The following is a 20,163-nucleotide window of genomic DNA, read 5'->3' as shown; positions in this document are numbered from 1 at the left end:
TGTAAAATGAGTCTACTTCAAAAATAAGGTAAACTGATACAAAACACCTAGCGAACTCAATAAGAATGGGTTAAAACCTTGCATCTAAATTAAAAGGGCATTGATTACTGTATTCATTATAATAAATATATATTACATTTCATTTAAGAGTGATACATACACAAGAAAAGGATCAGTCTAATTAATATAGTAAGTATTGTAAAAAGTAGGATGAATTATGCACACAAGGAAGGAGTGATGTTTATCTGTCAGAAATGCTAGAATTAAAAGCTAATGTCAAATGCCAGTGATGCAGATCACACAAGTGTTTGACCTTTTGTGTTTTTGTTCTTCAGTAATTTATCACTTACATATGTAAGAGTTTTAATTTCACTCACATCATCAGTAGTCAAATGATTAATTTACTGCCATTTCTCTGATGATACTGAAGTGATAAAAACTGCCAGAAACCACATTGACAGACTACAATCTGCAATGAACAGTAATTGTTGTGAAGGTAATGACATATCAGTTTATGGGCAATTATGACACCAAACAGTCACTATTACATCTACATCTACATCTACATGACTACTCTGCAATTCACATTTAAGTGCTTGGCAGAGGGTTCATCGAACCACAATCATACTATCTCTCTACTATTCCACTCCCGAACAGCGAGCGGGAAAAACGAACACCTAAACCTTTCTGTTCGAGCTCTGATTTCTCTTATTTTATTTTGATGATCATTCCTACCTATGTAGGTTGGGCTCAACAAAATATTTTCGCATTCGGAAGAGAAAGTTGGTGACTGAAATTTCGTAAAAAGCTCTCGCCGCGACGAAAAACGTCTTTGCTGTAATGACTTCCATCCCAACTCGTGTATCATATCTGCCACACTCTCTCCCCTATAACGTGATAATACAAAACGAGCTGCCCTTTTTTGCACCCTTTCGATGTCCTCCGTCAATCCCACCTGGTAAGGATCCCACACCGCGCAGCAATATTCTAACAGAGGACGAACGAGTGTAGTGTAAGCTGTCTCTTTAGTGGACTTGTTGCATCTTCTAAGTGTCCTGCCAATGAAACGCAACCTTTGGCTCACCTTCCTGACAATATTATCTTTGTGGTCCTTCCAACTGAAGTTGTTCGTAATTTTAACACCCAGGTACTTGGTTGAATTGACAGCCTTGAGAATTGTACTATTTATCGAGTAATCGAATTCCAACGGATTTCTTTTGGAACTCATGTGGATCATCTCACACTTTTCGTTATTTAGTGTCAACTGCCACCTGACACACCATACAGCAATCTTTTCTAAATCGCTTTGCAACTGATACTGGTCTTTGGATGACCTTACTAGACGGTAAATTACAGCATCATCTGCGAACAGTCTAAGAGAACTGCTCAGATTGTCACCCAGGTCATTTATATAGATCAGGAACAGTAGAGGTCCCAGGACGCTTCCCTGGGGAACACCTGATATCACTTCAGTTTTATTCGATGATTTGCCGTCTATTACTACGAACTGCGACCTTCCTGATAGGAAATCACAAATCCAGTCGCACAACTGAGACGATACCCCATAGCTCCGCAGCTTGATTAAAAGTCGCTTATGAGGAACGGTGTCAAAAGCTTTCCGGAAATCTAGAAATACGGAATCAACTTGAGATCCCCTGTCGATAGCGGCCATTACTTCGTGCGAATAAAGAGCTAGCTGCGTTGCACAAGAGCGATGTTTTCTGAAGCCATGCTGATTACGTGTCAATAGATCATTCCCTTCGAGGTGATTCATAATGTTTGAATACAGTATATGCTCCAAAACCCTACTGCAAACCGACGTCAATGATACAGGTCTGTAGTTAAATGGATTACTCCTACTACCCTTCTTGAACACTGGTGCGACCTGCGCAATTTTCCAATCTGTAGGTACAGATCTATCGGTGAGTGAGCGGTTGTATATGAGTGCTAAGTAGGGAGCTATAGTATCAGCGTAATCTGAAAGGAACCTACTCGGTATACAATCTGGACCTGAAGACTTGCCCGTATTAAGCGATTTGAGTTGCTTTGCAACCCCTAAGGTATCTACTTCTAGGAAACTCATGCTATCAGATGTTCGTGTTTCAAATTCTGGGATATTCCATTCGTCTTCCCTGGTGAAGGAATTTCGGAAAACTGCGTTCAATAACTCCGCTTTAGCGGCACAAGCGTTTATAACAGTACCATCGGCACTGCGCAGCGAAGGTATTGACTGCATCTTGCCGCTTGTGTACTTTACATACGACCAGAATTTCTTCGGATTTTCTACCAAATTTCGAGACAATGTTTCGTTGTGGAACCTATTAAAGGCATCTCGCATCAAAGTACGTGCCAAATTTCGCGCGTCTGTAAATTTTAGCCCATCTTCGGGATTTCGAGTTCTTCTGAACATCGCATGCTTTTTCCGTTGCCTCTGCAATAGCGTGCGGACCTTTTTTGTGTACCACGGGGGATCCGTTCCATCTCTTACCAATTTATGAGGTGTGAATATCTCAATTGCTGTTGCTACTATATCTTTGAATTTGAGCCACATTTCGTCTAAATTCGCATATTCAGTTCGGAAGGAATGGAAATTGTCTTTTAGGAAGGCTTCTAGTGGCACTTTATCTGCTTTTTTTAATAAAATTATTTTGCGTTTGTTTCTGATGGATTTGGAAGAAATGGTATTGAGCCTAGCTACAATGACCTTGTGATCACTAATCCCTGTATCAGTCATGATGCTCTCTATCAGCTCTGGATTGTTTGTGGCTAAGAGGTCAAGTGTGTTTTCGCAACCATTTACAATTCACATGGGTTCGTGGACTAACTGCTCGAAATAATTTTCGGAGAAAGCATTTAGGACAATCTCGGAAGACGTTTTCTGCCTACCACCGGTTTTGAACAAGTATTTTTGCCAACATACCGAGGGTAGGTTGAAGTCCCCACCAACTATAACCGTATGAGTGGGGTATTAATTTGTTACGAGACTCAAACTTTCTCTGAACTGTTCCGCAACTGTATCATCGGAGTCTGGGGGTCGGTAGAAGGAGCCAATTATTAACTTAATTCGGCTGTTAAGTATAACCTCCACCCACACCAATTCGCACGGAGTATCTACTTCGACTTCACTACAAGATAAACCACTACTGACAGACGCAAACACTCCACCACCAATTCTGCCTAATCTATCTTTCCTGAACACCGTCTGAGACTTCGTAAAAATTTCTGCAGAACTTATTTCAGGCTTTAGCCAGCTTTCTGTACTTATAACGATATCAGCTTCTGTGCTTTCTATTAGCGCTTGAAGCTCAGGGACTTTTCCAGCGCAACTGCAACAGTTTACAACTATAATTCTGACTGTTCCTTGATCCAAGCACGTCCTGTAATTGCCAAGCACCCTTTGACATTGCAGCCCATCCCGCACTTTCCCGAGGCCTTCTAACCTAAAAAACCGCCCAGTCCATGCCACACAGCCTCAGCTACCCGTGTAGCCGCCAGCTGAGTGTAGTGAACTCCTGACCTATTCAGCGGAACCCGAAAGCCCACCACCCTATGGCGCAAGTCAAGGAATCTGCAGCCAATACGGTCGCAAAACGGTCTGAGCCTCTGATTCAGACCCTCCACCTGGCTCTGCACCAAAGGTCCGCAGTTGGTTCTGTCAACGATGCTGCAGATGGTGAGCTCTGCCTTCATCTTGTAAGCAAGACCGGCAGCCTTCACCAAATCAGATAGCCGCTGGAATCCAGAGAGAATTTCCTCAGATCCAAAGCGACACACGTCATTAGTGCCGACATGTGCCACCACCTGCAGCTGGCTGCACCCTGTGCTCTTCATGGCATCCGGAAGGACCCTTTCCACATCAGGAATGACTCCTCCCAGAATGCACACGGAGTGCACACTGGATTTCTTCTCTTCCTTAGCCGCCGTATCCCTAAGGGGCCCCATTACGCGCCTAACATTGGAGCTCCCAGTCAATAACAGCAATATATTATAACACAGAAGGCAGAAGAAGCAACCGTATGTGACAGAATATTATGAGAGGAAGAGAACACATTTTATTTTTGATTAGAAAAAGATATTACATTGCATTGTAAAAAAGAATAGTCACAGGATGAAACTAGTTTTTATGTGCACCTGCATGATCATTTTGTTACAAGAATCACTCAAATGATCTATGGAACATGTTTAACTAACTAACTAACAGAAGTGACTGCAAGAGCAGGAAAAGACTATAAAGAGATTAACTTTGTCTTAGCCATAAAGGTAATGCTAAGTGGCATAGAAACAAACTATTGGTTGTACCATGATTTGGCATATTGTAATTTTAGAATGAAATATTGTAGAACAGTGTATAATTGTTTCAGAGAGCAGAATGCATTATGTATATTTTCATCTATTTTGACATTCTCTGTACATGTAAAATTAAGAGGGGCGTTCAATAAGTAACACAACATATTTTTTTCTCGGCCAATTTCACTTTAAAAAATGCAGAATTTGTTGCAGGACATCATGGAATATTCCTGCTTCAGTCCCTAAGGTCTCATGAAGTTTAAATAGATGGCAGCACTACTCATAGCCTTCAATACTATAATGGAGCTGCATTCCAAGCAGAAAGATGTCACCAAGTTTCCTTTGGCAGAAAACCAGAGCATTGAAGATATTCCTAGGCGCTTGCAGAATGTCTACAGAGACCTGGCAGTGAACAAAAGCTTGGTGAACCATTGGGTGAGGCAGCTATCATTGCAACAGGGTTGTGGAAACCTGAATCTCAATCTACTGCCCACAGCTGTGACTCCTGCAGTGTTGGAACATGCAGGCACTCTCATTTGAGGTGCCGGACAGATTGCAGTAAAACATCTTCCTGCTCAACTAGATCTTTTTGTTGGTAGTGCTGACACCCTTGTCCACCAGTTGAGGTACTCAAAGGTGTGTGCCCACTGGGTTCTTCACTGCCTAATACAAGACCATAAAGAGCAATGAAAGACCATCTGAGCGGAACTGCTTGTGCATTATGAGAGTGATCATGGCAATTTTTCATCAGACATCATCACAGCCGCTGAAACATGGGTTCATAGCATTGAACCAGAGACAAAATTGAAATCTGTGGAGCGACACCATACCTTCTCTCCTTGAAGAAAATATTGGAAACTGCACCCTCAGCAAGTAAAGTCATGGCGATGGTCTTCTGGGACTCTGAAGGCGTTATTCTGTTTAATGCCTACTCTCATGGTGTAATGATCAACTTTGAAGTGTATTGTGCTACCCTCAGGAAACTGAAGAAATGACTTCAGTATGTTCAGTGCCACAAAAATGCAAATGAACTTCTCCTTCTTCATAACAATGCAAGGCCTCATGCAAGTCTGCGCACCTGAGACGAACTCAAAACTACAACGGACAGTTCTTCCTCATCCACCCTACTGTCTAGATCTTGCACCTTTTGATTTTCATTATTTGGCCCAGTGAAGGATGCACTCACGGGAAGCAGTATGTGGATGATGGGGAAGTTATTGATGCAGCAAGTTGTTGGCTCTGGTATCGACCAGTAAAGCGGTACCATGCAGGCATACAGGCTCTCCTGGTAAGGTACCCTAAGGCCATCACTTTGAACAGAGAATATGTTGAAAAATAGGGTTCTGTAGCCCAAAAAGTGTGGAATAATATGATATGTTGGAATCCTGAGTGAATGCTCCTTTTACATGTTATGAGTTGGAGGAAGCTGTCATAAACGGACAACATCTTTTAGTATTTTAACAAAAGCCATACATGACAAACTGGATTGTGGTGAATTCTCTTTTGCTGTTGCTTTAGATCTGTAGGACAACTAGGCTGCCCTGGCAATGTACTAACAGCCATTATTCTATAATAATCCCAAAAATGTGACTTTCACACAAGAGTGGTACTACAAAAAATGAACAAAAATTCTCTCTAGCCAAATTTTAAAAGATATTCTCCAGAATTTTAGCCAGATGGAAAGAAACACAGTTTAGGTATATGGAGTGTCTAGGTGTTCTCATGGTAATAAACATGCAGTATGATCTAGTACAAGGTTGATTTTAATTTGCATACAAGTATGCATTTGCAGTAACGCCATAGAGAGCCTGATAAAGATTTTAAAGATTTCTACCATCACAGCTATGTAGTAAAGGTACAAGTGTAATGTCTATAGCTGATTTGTGTCCTTTCAAGAGTTTGAACTGAAATATCTAAAAACTGACCCAACGGGTGTACATTCTCACACCGGTAGACTAGGTTCTGGATAGCCATGTAACATAAACATATTCCAAGAACACTGTATTACAAGGATGTCATTCGCAGATCAGACACCATCCTCTGCACAGATCGAATTCACTGGAGGAAACTTGTTGCCCAATATTCTACCTATCATTGGAGGAATTAAATCTAAGACTTCATCCCCAAAAGCTGAATATGTTGACAGCTTAGATACTCTACAATGTTCTGTCACTCTTGTTAAGTAAAAATACAGGGCTATTTGTAAGTACCTCTGGGCTTTCAGAAGACAACAGTGTGAAAACTACAAGGCATATACAAAAGAGACATATATGATTGGAGAGATCATCTCTCCACATTTTTAACTTGCATTACAGGTGCTAAATACGGGTGCCTTTTGTGACATGATTAACCTGAATAGTGCATTCAGTTCACTGAAGTTGCTGATGCTACTGCTACCTGGGAATGTACAACAGCAGAAGCCGCTTCAGAAGTCTGCTCATTAGGTTGCATGGTGTGACAGATGATTTGTCTACATTTTCTAACACATCTGTACCCAAGTGGTACAATCTGAAACTACACCATGGCATGTATTACAAATCAAAACTAGGATATACATTCTATCCAGAGACACATGTAGTTTTTCAGTATATCTTGAAGTTTACACAAAGTCATCTTTTGAAACCCCAGAGATATTTATGAATAACCATGTATTTACCTATGTTTCTTAGCATTTCTTGTAACACTTTAGTTATTGTTGCTATAAATGCCTTTTAGTTGATTCCCACACTACATTAATTAATTTGAAAAGTTCTGGTCAGTTAGAAGATTCAAGATACTGTCCCCAAAAATGGGTTCTCCAATTGTTGAAAGTATTTTTCAGAAAAATATGTAACAGTAAATTAATAAAAATGAAGTACAATTCAGTATTTTTGAACAAGAAGTAACACACAACACAGGTCTCACTGGTGAATGACACTGACTCACAAGAATCAAAAAATGGAAAATCCAGGATGGAATGTAACAATACAAGAGAAGGAAAGCTGCTACTCACCATATATAGCAGATATGCTGAGTTGTGATAGGTACAACAAAAAGATTCACACAATTAAAGCTTTCCACCATTGAGGCCTTTGTCAGCAGTACACACTCTCACTCTCTCTCTCTCTGTCTCTCTCTCTCTCTCTCTCTCTCTCTCTCTCTCTCTCTCTCTCTCTCTCTCTCTCTCTCTCTCTCTCTCACACACACACACACACACACACACACACACACACACACACACACACACACACACACACACAAGTTGCAAACACATCTGCAGTCTCAGAGAGCTGAAACCACACTGCTAACAGCAGCTCCAGTGGTTGGTTTGTGGGGGTTAAAGGGACCAGACTGCTACGGTCATCGGTCCCTTTTTCCAAATACTAAGAACACCCACAGAGAATAAAAACGATAAACAGACAATAAGACAGACGACACAGAACAAGAGAAACGTAGACAAAGACCAGACAAGACGAACTAAAATCACACAGAGTGTGACGGTGGTTGGCCGACCATACAAACAAAAAGGGAAAAGCCAACCACCGAGAAACACATGAAAAATCAGACAAATCATAGGCCAGAGGCCAGAATCAACACAAAAACTCACACACTTACATTAAGTGTTAAATTCCCCCTGCCCGAATAAAACGCAGAACTATGTCCGCTATGGAAGAGTCGTCAGATAAAAGCGCAGAGATCGTATCAGGCAGAGCGAAAGTCTGCCTGAGAACAGTTAAAAGGGCGCACTCCAACAGAATATGGAACACCGTCAAGGACGCCCCACAACGATAAAGAGGGGGATCCTCATGACACAGTAAATACCTGTGCGTGAGTCGGCTGTGGCCAATGCGGAGCCGACAAAGGACGACTGATTCCCTGCAGTTGTCTCGCATGGATGACTGCCACACAGTAGTCGTCTCCTTGATACGGCGGAGTTTGTTTGGCACGGGCAGGTTGCGCCAATCAGTGTCCCATAAATCGAAAACTTTGCGGCGTAATAGTGCCTGCAAATCAGTCGCCGGGAGGCCAATCTCCAGAGATGGTGCACTAGTGGCCTCTTTTGCCAGGCGGTCAACAGTTTCATTTCTGGGTATCCCAACATGGCCCAGGGTCCAAACGAAGACCACAGATCTGCCGCAATGGGCAAGAGTATGCAGGGACTCCTGGATAGCCATCACCAGACGAGAACGAGGGAAACACTGGTCGAGAGCTCGTAAACTGCTCAGGTAATCGCTACAGATAACGAAGGACTCACCTGAGCAGGAGCGGATATACTCTAGGGCACGAAAGATGGCGACCAGCTCAGCAGCGTAAACACTGCAGCCAGCCGGCAACGAACGTTGTTCAGAATGGTCCCCTAAAGTTAGTGCATAACCGACACGACCAGCAACCATTGAAACGTCAGTATAGACAACGCCAGAGCCCTGATATGTGGCCAGGATGGAATAAAAGCGGCGTCGGAAGGCCACTGGAGGGACTGAGTCCTTCGGGCCCTGTGCCAAGTCCAGCCGAAGGCAAGGGCGAGGCACACACCATGGGGCTGTACGCAGAGGGGTCCAGAAAGGAGGTGGTACAGGGTAACATCCAAGCCAGCAGTGAAGCTGTTTGACGCATACGGCGATCGGACAACCCGACCGGGGCCGAAGTTCTGGCAGACGGACGACCGACTGCGGGAACAGGACATGACAATTTGGATGCCCGAGCAAGCTAAAAACATGGGCAGAATAAGCAGCCAGTAATTGTTGGCGTCGTCACCGCGGTGGAGGGACACCTGCCTCCACAAGTAAACTGTCCACAGGGCTGGTCCGGAAGGCACCAGTGGCAAGGCGTATCCCGCTGTGGAGGATTGGGTCCAGCAGCCGCAACGCAGATGGGGACGCTGACCCATAAGTCAGACTCCCATAGTCCAGACGGGACTGGTAAAGCCGTAGGAGAGTAGATTGGTCGGCGCCCCACCTGGTGTGGCTCAGGCATCGCAGAGCATTTAGATGCCACCAACACGCCTGTTTAAGCTGCCGAATATGAGGTAGCCAAGTCAACCGGGCATCAAAAACCACCCCCAAAAACCTATGTAACTCCACCACTGTAAGATGCTCTCCGTCAAGATAAAGCTGCAGCTCCGGGTGAACAGTGCGTTGCCGGCAGAAATGCATAACACAGGTCTTGGCTGCCGAAAACTGAAAATCATGCGCTACAGCCCAAGACTGTGCCTTGCGGATTGCACCCTGTAGCTGATGTTCAGCAGCTGCAATGCCAATAGAGCTGTAGTAAAGGCAGAAGTCGTCAGCATACAGGGAAGCGGAGACAGAATTTCCCACGGCCGCAGCGAGCCCATTAATGGCTATTAAAAACAGACAGACACTTAGAACAGAACCCTGTAGCACACCGTTCTCCTGGACCTGGGAGGAACTATATGAGGCTGCGACGTGCACGCGGAAGGTACGATACGACAGAAAATTGCGGATATAGATCGGCAGAGGGCCCCGAAGGCTCCATCCATGAAGTGTAGAAAGGATGTGATGACGCCATGTCGTATCATACGCCTTCCGCATGTCGAAAAAGACAGCGACCAGATGCTGACGGCGGGCAAAGGCAGTACGGATGGCCGACTCCAGGCTCACCAGATTGTCGGCGGCGGAGCGGCCTTTACGGAACCCACCCTGAGATGGAGCCAGAAGGCCCCGAGACTCCAGGACCCAATTTAAGCGCCGGCTCACCATCCGTTCAAGCAACTTGCAAAGAACGTTGGTGAGGCTAATGAGACGATAGCTGTCCACCTCCAAAGGGTTCTTCCCTGGTTTCAGAATGGGGACAACAAGACTTTACCGCCATTGCGACGGAAACTCACCCTCAACCCAAATGCGGTTGTAAAGGTCGAGGAGGCGTCACTGGCAGTCCACTGAAAGGTGTTTCAGCATCTGAGAGTGGATGCTATCTGGGCCAGGAGCGGTATCAGGACAAGCGGCGAGGCCCCTGTGGAATTACCACTCACTGAATGGAACATTGTACAATTCAGGATGATGGGCGCGAAAAGAAAGACTCCGACATTCTATCCGCTCTTTAGTGGAGCTGAAGCCCAAGGGATAGTTGGCAGAAGCGGAATTCAGAGCAAAGTGCTCTGACAAGCGGTTTGCAATGACGTCGGAGTCAGTACAAACTGCTCCATTCAGTGAGAGCGCAGGGATGCCGACAGGGGTCTGATAGTCATAGAGGCAGCGAATCTTGGCCCAGACCTGCGATGGAGTGACATGGAGGCCAATGGTGCACACATACCGCTCCCAGCACTCATGCTTGCGTTGGCGGATAATGCGGCGGGCTCGCGGACGCAACCGTTTGAAGGCAATAAGGTGTTCAATTGAGGGATGTCGCTTGTAACGCTGGAGCGCCCGCCAGCGAGCTTTAATCGCTTGAGCGATCTCAGGCGACCACCAAGGCACAGTCCGCCACCGAGGGGACCCAGAAGAACGGGGAATGGCAGATTCGGCGGCAGTAACGATGCCGGTGGTGACCAATTGAACCACTGCATCAATGTCATCGGTAGAGAGAGGCTCAATAGCGGCAGTGGAGGAGAACAAGTCCCAGTCAGCCTTATTCAGAGCGCATCTGCTAGGGCGCCCAGAAGACTTATGCTGTGGCAGTGACAAAGATCGGAAAATGGTCACTACCACAAAGGTCGTCATGCACTCTCCATTGGACAGACGGTAAGAAGCTAGGGCTACAGACTGAAAGGTTAATGGCGGAGGATGTGCCATGCGCCACACTGAAGTGTGTGGAGGCACCATCATTTAGTATCGAGAGATCAAGCTGCGACAATAAATGCTCAACAATGGCGCCTCGACCTGTTGCCACCGACCCACCCCACAGATGGTTATGGGCGTTAAAGTCGCCCAGTAACAAGAAAGGTGGTGGCAACTGGGCTATCAGAGCAGCCAGGACATGCTGCGCGATATCACCATCTGGTGGAAGGTAAAGACTGCCAACGGTAACAGCCTGTGGCGTCCACACCCGAACAGCTACAGCCTCTAGAGGTGTTTGGAGAGGTACAGACTCGCTGTGAAAAGAGTTCAGGACATATATGCAGACGCCACCAGACACCCTTTCATAAGCTGCCCGGTTCTTATAATAACCCCGGTAGCCACGGAGGGCGGGGGTTTGCATTGCCGGAAACCAAGTTTCCTGCAGAGCAATGCAGAGGAAAGGGTGAAGGCTGATAAGTTGGTGGAGCTCAGCTAGATGGTGGAAGAAACCACTGCAGTTCCACTGGAAGATGGTGTTGTCCATGGCTGAGAAAGGCGTGACGGGACTGGGAAGGGAGATTACGCCGCTGGGTCACCTGCTGCCTCCGATTTAGCACCTGTGATAGTGCTTTCCATGGCGTCTGACGGACCGGCGAGATCGAGGTCCTCAGCGGACGCCAGAATCTCCACCACATCCTCAGACGCAGAGCCGGAAGGTTGCAGTGGGATGGCTGCCACCGCGAGTTCCTTGGGCTGAGAGCTCTTCTTGGGTTTCTCACGCCATTCCTTGGGTCGCACCGACTGGGAGGGCTTCACCGATTCAGTCTCCGGGACGGAGGAGGATCGTGAAGCCCTACAACCAGCTGATTGCTGGCACTTACGCCACTGTCGGTCGTCAGCCTTCTCGCTGGTGGAAACCTGGGAAGGGAGGGACCCAAGGGACCCCTTGCGAGCGTGAGAAGCCGAAGAAGTTGGACACTTCTCCAGCTTAGAAGTGGGGACAGACGTCCCCAATGGGTGGGATGGTGTTGCTCCTGAGGTAGGTGGCGCAGAAGCAACCCGGTGGGTAGAGTTCCCCAGTGGCGAGGGGGCAGGAGGAGTTGTACTACTCGTCGATCCGGCCACAATTGGAGCACCAGACGGGGCTAGCACAGGTGTTGTAGCAGCAGAGTAGGAAGATGTCATTCTCACAGGATGGAGTCGGTCGTATTTCCTTTTGGCCTCAGTATAGGTTAGTCGGTCCAGGGTCTTGTATTCCATGATTTTACGCTCTTTCTGGAAAATTCGGCAGTCTGGCGAGCAAGGTGAATGGTGCTCCCCGCAGTTGACACAGATGGGAGGCGGGGCACATGGAGTATTGGGATGTGATGGGCGTCCGCAATCTTGACATGTGAGGCTGGAAGTGCAGCGAGAAGACATATGGCCGAACTTCCAGCACTTAAAGCACCGCATCGGGGGAGGGATAGAGGGCTTAGCATCACATCGGTAGACCATCACCTTGACCTTTTCCAGTAATGTATCCCCTTCGAAGGCCAAGATGAAGGCACCGGTAGCAATCTGATTTTCCTTCGGGCCCCGATGAACGCGCCGGACGAAATGTACACCCCGGCGCTCTAAATTGGTGCGCAGATCTTCATCAGACTGCAAAAGAAGATCCATATGATAAATAACTCCCTGGACCATATTTAAACTCTTATGGGGTGTGATCATAATGGCAACATCCCCCAACTTGTCACAAGCGAGTAACCGTCGTGACTGGGCGGAGGATGCCGTTTGTATCAGGACTGACCCAGAGCGTATTTTTGACAAGCCCTCCACCTCCCCAAACTTGTCCTCTAAATGCTCGACGAAGAACTGAGGCTTTGTGGAGAGAAAAGACTCCCCATCAGCCCTCGTACAAACTAAGAAGCGGGGCGAATAACTGCTACTGCCATCCTGAGACTTACGTTCCTCCCACGGTGTGGCCAGGGAGGGGAACGTTTTCGGATCATACTTCTGAGCATTAAACTGAGCCCGAGAACGCTTAGAGACTGCTGGCGGCTGGCCACCAGCGAGAGACGATGTACCACGCTTCATTGCGGGTCATCCGCCCTGATGCAACCTACTCCGACCAAGGGCCCTCCCCACGGGCGCCACCCAGCCACGGCAAGAGCCACCTGGCAGGATGGCCGTTGCCGGGAGTCCCGATACCCCAGGAGGATAGGCATCTACTCCTTGGCATACGTGGGGAGTTAACGGCGCAGGCATCAGTAGAGCGATCCCTGTGTTGTCAGGGGGCTACAACCAACAGGGTACATGGCGGCCCCACCACAACGGACTGGCTACCGTGCTGGATGTTAGGTAACATGTGGTCCATGGTCGCCATCGGTGCAGAAAGAGGCACTGCACAGTGCAAGGTGTAATCTGCACGCAGAAACAGAGTCATGCCCAAGAGATGGAGAGCGGACAGGACTGCAGTTCAACGGTGTATAAGCTGGCGGAAGGTCGGATCGCAAGATGGACACAGTGCACCAAGTAAGGCGCCCTTCCCCAATCGGCTCGCTCTTCGGAAAATTTTGAGACATGGAGGTCAAACCCAACAGGGGACCATCATATAAGGCCGAAAAGTTTGAGAGTCCTTTTAGTCGCCTCTTACGACAGGCAGGAATACCGCGGGCCTATTCTAACCCCCGAACCCGCAGGGGGGAGCAGCGCCAGTGCATGATGGGAGTGGCGACTGCATGGGGGTAAGGAGGAGACTGTGGCAGGGAGGGGAAGGGATAGTATGGTGGTAGTGGCGGACAGTGAAGTGTTGCAGTTTAGACGGAGGGCAGGAGAGAAAGGGGGGAGGGGGGTAAGTAGCGGAAAGGAGATAAATAAAAGAAATTAAAAGATTGGGTGTGGCGGTCAAATGACAGCTGTGTAGCACTGGAATGGGAACAGGGAGGAGGCTGGATGGATGAGTACAGTGACTAACAAAGGTTGAGGCCAGGAGGGTTACGGGAACGTAGGATGTATTGCAGGGAAAGTTCCCACCTGCGCAATTCAGAAAAGCTGGTGTTGGTGGGAAGGATCCATATGGCACAGGCTGTAAAGCAGTCATTGACATGATGGGTATCATGTTTACTGGAGAGGAAGTAAGATTTTTGTGTTACATGTTTAGCTTTTCAGTGAGACTGAAAACAATTATATTGAAAGGATTTGTGCAAATAGATCACTGTATTACTGGCAAGAGATTTCAAATACTATAAATTGTGCATTTTAGTTACATTTAGTGTGACTTATAAAATAAATGCAAAAGGGAAAGAGCACACTGAAACTCATTGCAAACATTTTGTCCAGGTAGAGATTATTGAAAAATGCCTCTGTAAAATAGTATTCTTTTAGTGGCTGTGTCAGAAAATGATGCAGTATTGTAATGAGAACATTGGGAAATTTTGAATAAATTCTGGTGGAGGAATATAAGGTTAAGGGGTTTCTGATCATTTGGCTTTTGTGGTGAGGTTTGTGTTGTTTTGGCAGGGGCTTACCTCTCGTAGATTCTGTACAATTTGGGTCATGACTGACTCAGTCAGTATTGAGGACACTGCAATTAGGTTGGTCTACAGTAACTGACCTCACAAATGTATAATTTTTGGAATGAATGGGTGGTGTATTTTGTTGGTGCTACTTCATTGTAACTGTTTTAGAATGTCAATGGGTAAGTATCTTTCAAGGAACTCCACTTGAGTGCTCAAGGCCTCGCTTGTGTATGTCCAGCACAGACTGTATCAGAAAGCACAGTAAAAGTTTAATTGTGGCTTCTGTGGTGAGAAAAAATAATTTTGTTGCATAAAAAAGTAACACATGTGAAATACTACAAATTTAAAAAGACAGGAAATAAAAAGGAACATATAATAAATGAACATTGCTGACATTTTTTCAGCTTCTCATCTGTTTGTATTGTCACACTGGACAAGGCCGTGTATGTATAGTGAGATATTCAGAAAATGCTTATAATGTGCAACAGTTGGTACTTCTTGGCTGCTTTCAGTATCATCATTGTAATAGCTGAAAATGATAGCCTTGATTCGTTCATTTGACAACTGCAATATTGGGTCTGTAATTTTTCAGCATACTCACAATGTGGCACCAATCAAAATTTCTCCTCTGTCTCATGCAGTGTATGATGCCCATTTCATAAACAAACAAAAGGGTTCATTGACAGTCCAAGAAATTTTTTGAAAGTTGTCCAAATATCCAAAGTGCAGTGGATGGCTATACTTCAACAATGATGATCTAAGAAAACAGGTGTGACAGAGAATTTAGCATCGAGTATCCCAATCATTGCTCACATACCATACGCAACACGGGTCCCATGACAAGAATCAGACCATACTAACAGTTGATAAGAAGTTGCTTTCTTGATTTATCCCAGACACTGAGCAGATATCTATGCATTGGCATCTCAGGGAGAGACTACGTTGAAGTACTCTGTGGTAAACAGAAATTTATAAATGCTGAGATGGAAAGGAAACTCTGTTCATCCACTTTCTACCCAAATTCAAAATTCTGAACTCTGAATATTGCTGTGAAACACTATGGAAACTGTAATTAGCTATTAAGAATGAGGTATGTAGGATTCTTCATGCAAGGTTTGCTCTAATCAGTAACTATGGTTATTCCATGTACAATAATTTTTAGTTAGTGGATTGTATTTTACAACACATTCTGAGGTCTTATTCACATTTCCATTTATCTCCATCTTTTCTTATACAGGACCCAAGTAAATTACTACCTGGTCAACACTTTCAGAGTTAATGATGAGGTTCAAACATGTCTGTCAGTTTGGGTGGTAATTAGCTGAAGATGTAGTTCAGAAGTTAACACAAATATTTCAAGGCAACTGTGTTTCCGCCCTGTTTGCAATGAAATGAAATGATAAGGACAACGCAAACACCCAGTCCCCTGGCAGAGAAAATCCCCAATCCGACTGTGAATGTCCTGTTTGCAGCTCTAGAGAAATTTACTTTCTGAAGAATGTACTTATGGTTTCTGTATTTCCAAAGCAACCAACAGTGCTCCAGCTGTCACTCCCAGGGTTGACAACAAATATTGTCCTTATGCTGCTACCAGTTGTCCTATAGTTCCCTAGTTTTAGTTTCCAGAACAAAATGGCTAGAGACATGCATCCTTTTGGACAACACATTAATTAAAAATTAAAAATAAAAATCATTATTAGTTTTCTACTTGCCCTGCTCATACTTTTATTTTCATTTCTATGCTATTTACCAAGGCTACATTCATGTGTGATTTATCCAGTGGGATTTGAAATGGAAAAAATACAGCATAAATAGAACTGGTGTGTTTAAATGAGAGTGGCCACAGAGTGCTGGAATACCCACCATTGTTGCGCAGGAGGGCCTGTCTTCAAGGTCACATACAGAGGAATGAGCCACAGCCAATTTCTCTGCAGGAATTCTAGCTGCCTGAATGGCTAAACGATTAGATACTCATGTGGCAATCAGCTTGTCATATGCTCCCAGCCAGAATGTTTCAGTGTTGATGTGCAACATGGATTACAGGGACATCTACTGGCTAATTTTGGAGGTACAGAAAAAATCCATGAATTTACAATATGATGTACCCAGACCATAAAAACAATAGCATTAAGATGGAGTCGTGACTAGTAATTACCATAGTTCTTATTGGAAGGGAGTGAGAGAAAACAGAACTAGAAGAAAAACTTAACTTCTGTTTTTTATTTCACATATATTTACAATCAAGTTGTTGTTCTTATTCAAGTTAGGACAACAAATTAACATTTATTCCTTACAGAAATTTTGACAAGGCTCCAATTCATGACTAGAACAGAAAAAGCCTGCAAAGTAGGATTGCAGTATTTTCAACAGGTCTCCCGTATTTTCCATATTGTATCCATTTTGCATATTTATATATTTGATAAAATTTTCCTCATGTTTCATAAGGATTCATTATTTATTCATGCTAACATTTCTGTATCATTCAAAGATTATCATTCCCAAGTCAACAAGCGATATATCCAGTTTATGATCCTAGGATTCTCTCTTTTTCATGTGGGCAAGCCTGAAGCCACGATGGGACTATTTTGGCCATTATTTCCAAAATCTCCCATATTTTTAGTTTTAAAACCTGGCAATCCTACTGCAAAGTGATCTCTAACAAATTTTGTGTCTTTGTTGCCTCTAGTTCCACATACTTGTCACAGACATGTCAGTGTGTTCTCAAAGTTGTGACTGTCAATGCTCCTCACACAGCTGTAAGTACACAAAAGTTGTAACCAGAAAATTCAACATTCACATCCATTGATAGGAACAAAATCTGCCATTCACATGCTAAAATGGCAAATGCGCATTCAACAAAACACTTATCTATTGGAGTTGAGAAGCATATTTCTGAGGTGTCAAGGTTTTCCTGTAATAGGTCTTGAGAGGTTTGCACATGTGGCAAATGCATCACCCACAATTGCAAATGGAAGAGGAATAGGAGTATAAGTAGGACAGTTTGCGAGGGTATTTGGTTGTAGCAAATTTTATGTCTATGCATACGTCAGTGTGTCTGAAACAGTAATTGCTATCTGTCAGAGTTACCAGAACAACCAAAAAGTACAATGCCTGCTAACTGTACTAGTTTTAGAAAAATTTCAGTTTTCACTAAAGATAACAGTTTTCTGAATGAATTACCCCATATTCAATAACAGTCAGAAAATATATCCGGTTATTTCTTCAGGTCCTAATGTACAAGAACGAAGTTTCCTTTCGACTTCTCACCTACTTTTTAGTACAGGGTGGATTCATTACCTTTGCTGTATTTGAATTCAGCCATCACAAGAATGTAATAAACAGTGCGAAAACTGTATTACTATCCAAGGAAATACTGTTCATTGCTGTTCTTGAGAAGTTGCTTGTGTGGCATATGTACATAGACATCTGACTGCCAAGGCCTGGCACTTTTTCCTGTCTGTGTGGCTGACACATAGCTAAAATTACTGCCACAATTTTTCCAGCTCAAATCTTGCTGGAAAAATCACACATATGGCGGTAGCCTTAAGGACTATTATCCTGAGTTTGTGAATAACCCAATTTTTTCTCATATCAAAGTACTGCTCCACTACTAATATGTATTGATGTAGAATAATCATGTTCATGAAGTACTTGAAACTTAAATATATACAATACGTAACAGCTCTGTGGCTCACATACATCTGTTGCTACAATTTGTGTGTGTGTGTGTGTGTGTGTGTGTGTGTGTGTGTGTGTGTGTGTGTGTGAGAGAGAGAGAGAGAGAGAGAGAGAGAGAGAGAGAGTAGGTAGGAGGAGTATTGGTGGACCTAAGAATAAAATTGTGTAATATTTCTCAAAGAATACACTGCTTCTATATATCATTGACATATTGAACAATGTTATATCTATTTTCCCTTACAGAGTCCCTGTCAATGGTACTTCAGATGGTAAAGGCACCTGGTTGCCGTTTAGTAGATCAAACAACAACTATCTGCAAATAGCAAGAAACCCCATGCCAGCTACGGATTTCCGTTTCTGTCAGCTGGCTGCCTGGGCTGGAATAGCAGAACGTCTGCAAACAACATCGTGCCAGGCTTTCAACATTGCTAAGGATCTTGCTGGCTCTATTACAGATGTCAAAATAGTACCTGTTGCTGTTCCACTTAATACACACATTTTACCTTTTGGAGGATAGTTGGAATCTCTCAAATGACTCATTCTCTCATGGACAAAATAATAAGCAGTGCTTTATGAAATAACTTCACTTAAGCAAACTTTAAAGACCTGCTGAAGTGATTCCTTTAATATTAGAGCTAGGTAAATTAACCGTTATATTTGAACTTCATGTTGCAGTTGATTTAATAATGAAACTTCATTTCTTGTTGAAGTTTTAATTTTATTTTCTGTGCTGAAGAAAAATATATTTTCTTCTGTAAAGCAACTTTTTAATAACTCCTCTCTGCACACTGATAATGCTGGTATGCTGTTGTCAAAAGTGTTCACAATAATAATAGCATATAATTATTTCTCTGCCATTACTGATTAATATTTACTGTCAAGAAGGAAGATATTAAATATGTTATGTCTCCAAAGTACTCTAGTATTTTTTCATGGTGTAGATTCACACATATTTTAGATTACAGCAATTTAACTCCATACAGTTCAGAAAAAATGTAAAAAGGTATAATTGTGCATCTTTAATCTTAAATGCAACAAATTTGCTGCTTCTTGATACTTTTATTCTGCGGAAAAATCATCCATTGGTATTATAAATTACAGTTTTGGATGACATGTCTGTTTTTTCTTTGCATTAGTTTGTGAGACATTAAGGATTATAGATGAGTTTTTCCCAAATTCACCATTTGAAAAATGCAGGGTCATCTTATATTTGTGCATTCAATGTTTTTGCAATGGGCTGTCTTGCATTTTACAGATGAAACTTTGGCAATTGAGCCCACATGTAGATTTCATTTGAAGACTTCACCAGAGGTTTTTTTTTTTTTTTTTTTTTGAGGGGCGTAGACAATGCTACCAGCCTTTCTGAGAAGTATGATGAAAATGTGGACTGCAGGGGATGGTAAAAGTCACATGAGACCTGCAGGCAGATGTCATGTTTGAAAGCAAAAGACTAAGAAATAGTGTCACATTCTCCCATCAATACAGATGTGAAATCGTCTATGTATTCTGAAAAAAAGCTGCGTTCTTGAGTCCCACCACAACTACAACTGAGGAAACTGCAACATATTCAGAAAATACAGCCAAATATTTGTGACCCCCATGATTAAAAATTGTGATACCACAGACGACTATCTGAGATAGTAAACAAAAAAGGAAGTCAAGATAAAAATTAATGTAAACCATTTATTTTTATTTATTTGATTTCTCCTTGTATTATCAAAATCTAGACAGTCAATAAATGGCATAGAATGAAATTTTCACTCACTAATATGAAACTTCCTAGCAGATTAAAACTGTGTGTCGGTGCGAGACTTGAACTTGGGACCATTGCCTTTCGCAGCCAAGTACTCAGTTAGTAGGCTGTAGCTAAGTCATATCTCCACAATATCCTTTCTTCCTTGAGTGTTAGTCCTCCAAGTTTCACAGAAGAACTTCTGTTAAGTTTGAAAGGTAGGAGACAAGGTATTGGCAGAAGTAAAGCT

General features: G+C 43.8%; 1 protein-coding gene across 1 annotated transcript in view; it reads left to right on the top strand.

Annotated features, from left to right (window-relative positions):
- Positions 1 to 19,601, top strand: part of LOC126330110 (carboxylesterase 4A) — a 197,063-nt gene extending 177,462 nt beyond the window's left edge. The window contains exon 11 of the mRNA XM_049996332.1: positions 18,425 to 19,601. Coding sequence (XP_049852289.1) covers positions 18,425 to 18,698 — 274 coding nt within the window. The 3' untranslated portion in view covers positions 18,699 to 19,601. The remainder of the gene's footprint in view (positions 1 to 18,424) is intronic.
- Positions 19,602 to 20,163: the final 562 nt, after the last annotated feature.

The sequence above is a fragment of the Schistocerca gregaria genome, chromosome 2 (assembly GCF_023897955.1).
Source record: "Schistocerca gregaria isolate iqSchGreg1 chromosome 2, iqSchGreg1.2, whole genome shotgun sequence".
NCBI lineage: Eukaryota > Metazoa > Arthropoda > Insecta > Orthoptera > Acrididae > Schistocerca > Schistocerca gregaria.
The sequence above is the reverse complement of the archived record's forward strand: the minus strand, read 5'-3'. Positions and strand labels throughout refer to the sequence as shown.